General features: G+C 39.1%; 1 protein-coding gene across 1 annotated transcript; it reads left to right on the top strand.

Moving 5' to 3' along the window:
• Positions 1–226: 226 nt before the first annotated feature.
• LOC100766159 (olfactory receptor 5B12) lies at positions 227–1174 on the top strand. The gene has a single exon (XM_027406784.1). The coding sequence runs from the start codon at positions 230–232 to the stop codon at positions 1172–1174; it is 945 nt and encodes a 314-aa protein (XP_027262585.1). The 5' UTR covers positions 227–229.
• The last annotated feature ends 2238 nt before the right edge of the window (positions 1175–3412 follow it).

Raw genomic sequence — 3412 nt, 5'->3', positions numbered from 1 at the left:
CAGGAAAGAAATGGCAATCTCCATTTGTACTACACCCAGATAAGTGGCATAAATTCAGCCCATTTCCACACAGTATTCAGTTTAGGCTCCTTTACACTAGATGATGCTAACATTTCAATTAGAAAACTTGGTCACATGTAAAGCTTTGTGGTAAAATCTATCTATCTACAATAATTTTTCATTTCCTCCTTTCATTCTAGGAGCCTGTCATAATTCCCATATAACACAGATGCAGAATATTTCAGAGGTGACTGAATTTATTCTTGTGGGGTTAACAGATGTCCCAGAGTTGCAAGTCCCTTTATTTATCATCTTCACTCTTGTTTATTCGACCACACTGCTTGGGAACCTTGGGATGATTATGTTGATTCTCCTGGACTCCCGACTCCACAACCCCATGTACATTTTTCTCAGTAACCTCTCACTGGTAGACTGTGTTTATGCCTCAGCTGTCACTCCCAAGGTAATAGAAGGGTTTGTCATAGAACACAAAGTCATGTCCTACAATGCATGTGCGGCCCAAATGTTCTTCTTAATAGCTTTTGCCATTATTGAAGGTTTCCTTATTGCTTCAATGGCTTTTGACCGTCATGCAGCAGTGTGTAAACCCTTGCATTACTCTACCACCATGACAACTACAAAATGTGCCCTACTTGTTGCTGGTTCTTACATCAGTGGACTCTTGCAATCTTCCATCCATGTTGCCTTCACTTTCCACCTCTCTTTCTGTCATTCCAATGTAATTAACCACTTTTTCTGTGACATTCCCCCATTGCTGGCTATTTCTTGTTCTGATATCTATAATAATGAAATCATACTGTTTATGTTGGCAGCATTTAATGTTACTTTAACTATATTGGTTATCTTGAACTCTTACCTACTTATTTTTATTGCAATCCTGAGGATGCGTTCTGCTGAGGGCCGTAAGAAAGCCATTTCCACCTGTGCATCCCACCTCACCACTGTTTCTATCTTCTATGGTACAATCATCTTCATGTACTTACAACCCAGCTCCAGCCACTCCATGGACACTGACAAGGTAGCATCTGTGTTCTACACAATGATCATCCCCATGCTAAACCCCCTTGTCTACAGCCTGAGGAATAAAGATGTCAAGAATGCATTCAAGAAGATTGCTGTGAAAGCATTAGCTTCACTAGAATTGGGCAATTAAACGTAAAGTGATTGAAAATTATGTAAAACTTCAAAGTACATTGTCTATAAATATTTTAGTTATGATCTTTTTAACTTTAATTTCTCTTTTTTGTGTTGCCTAACTAGAAGTTATTATTTTTATTTTAGAAGCACTCTTATTTACATATAAATTCCCCCATTCCCTCACCCTCCTATGCTCCCATGCTCCCCACCAACCCCACCAACCACCCCCAACCACTCCACAAAGATAGTGAGGACCTCCACAGGCAACCATCAAAGTAAATCACATCATTTGGGAGAGGAACTAGGCCCTCTTTCTTGTATATGGCCTGCAATAGTATCCCTCCATTTGGAATGGGCTTCCAAAGTCCATTATTGTTCTAGGGATAAACACTGGCTCCACTGTTAGATGTCCCATAGACTATCTTGGCCTCTAGCTGGCACCCACATTCAGAGGGCTTGGTTTGGTCCAATGCTGTTTCTCCAGCTTTATGACTAGGGTCTCCATGATATCAGGAGGTCAGGTCCACAGTTTCTTTGGGTTTCTCCAGCACCATCTTGGATCTTGAGCTCATCCCTCCTCCCTCTCCACAACTGGATTCTTGGAGTATGGCTCAGTGTTTAGCTGTGGGTGCCTATTTATGCTTCAATCAGCTACTGGATGAAGGATCTAAGAATGACAACCAAGGTCATCATCAATCTCATTATAAGGGAAAGGCATCAAAGACAGCCTGTCCACTACTGCCTAGATCCTTAGTTGTGGTCATCCTGTAGATCCCCTAACATCTCCCCGTGCCAGACCTCTTTCAAACCTATTCTGGTTACCTCTATTAAGGCATCTACATTCTTGTCCTCCTCTATTCCTTCTGCCTCAGTCCTCCTGTTCTCTTCTGTTACCCTAAGTTATTTCATAGATGAAGCCTTTTCTGTTCATTATTTTTATTTTGATTAGGTACAGTTAATTTTGGAGATTTTATTATTGAAATAAGACACTTCAGTTTTAAAAACCAAGATTCCAATCTTATGTATTACAGTACTCCACTTTACACCACACTACATGTTTGAATTGATGTTCTATAACTATTTGTTCTGATTGAAACATTTGTCCTTGATAGAGGAGAGAGATTAAAAGCTTAATAAAAAAATAAAAATTGAAGTCAATGTGTCTCAATCCACTTAAAAGACTCAGGATGTCAATGAAACTTACCCAGATCCATATCTTATAGAGACACAGATTCCCAAATTTGGGTCCTTAGAACTATAACAGTAAAAACAAAATGCTAGAAAGAAGAGACTCTCTATCCAAGCTTCTTGTAAATTGTTCATTGAGTTCCAGAAATACAGATTTTTTCCTGGGTGGTCACCCATGTTGGCTGAGCTTTCAAAAAGTGATTGTCCTAGAGACACCCATTTTAATGCAGACAACACCCTACCCATACTAAGCAAGTCACAGCTACCACAAAATTCACTTGTTCTGCAGGATAGACCTGGCTGATAGTGTATCTTTGGCCTTTCACTGGGGCTCCATCTGTGTTCACATCTCAGGATAGTCATAAAAATAGTGCTGTGCTGGTGGCAAAATATAGACAGATGGATAGATGGTAAATACAAGAGTTATATTCTCAAATATTCTTTTAATATTGTATGAGTTTCGGGCTGGAGGGATAGCTCAGCTGTTAAAGGCTAGGCTCACAACCAAAAATATAATATTGTATGAGTTTCTTGAGTGTTTCTATAATATGCTTTGATCAAACTCACCCTTGATCTTTCAAATTTCCCCTTCCCTATCTATCCAATTTTATACCATTCAGACTAAATTTGTGTATTTCATATGATCTTGCATATTTGGTTTGCACTGGAGTGTGGTAAACTTACCTATGACTACACCTTTAGAGAGAATTCTCTCTCTCTCTCTCTCTCTCTCTCTCTCTCTCTCTCTCTCTCTCTCTCTCTCTCTCTCCCAGCAGGTATCTCATTGACAAAAACTTCAATGGAAACTGGCAGGATTGTGTACCCAACTCTGGGGTTTCCAGTGAGCTATTGAGTTTTTCAACCCCAGCTTCATTTCAGTCTCACTTCTCTTCAATAGTTCTATCTATACAATAAAATCAGTTTTCAAATACCCAAGTTGTGTTTGTCATCTCATTCATGTGTATGTTAGTTTTTTTTTTTCTGGGAGATCACTGAGACATTTATTGTTATCCTTGCTTAGTTCACTAAGCTATTTTTTTATGTCTTATTTAAATGCTTTGAAAAC

This window comes from Cricetulus griseus, chromosome 3 (assembly GCF_003668045.3).
Source record: "Cricetulus griseus strain 17A/GY chromosome 3, alternate assembly CriGri-PICRH-1.0, whole genome shotgun sequence".
NCBI classification, from domain to species: domain Eukaryota; kingdom Metazoa; phylum Chordata; class Mammalia; order Rodentia; family Cricetidae; genus Cricetulus; species Cricetulus griseus.
The sequence above is the reverse complement of the archived record's forward strand: the minus strand, read 5'-3'. Positions and strand labels throughout refer to the sequence as shown.

Bases quoted from the DNA above. Each gene is read 5' to 3' on its own strand.
- LOC100766159 (XM_027406784.1), top strand. From the start codon at position 230: ATGCAGAATATTTCAGAGGTGACTGAATTTATTCTTGTGGGGTTAACA.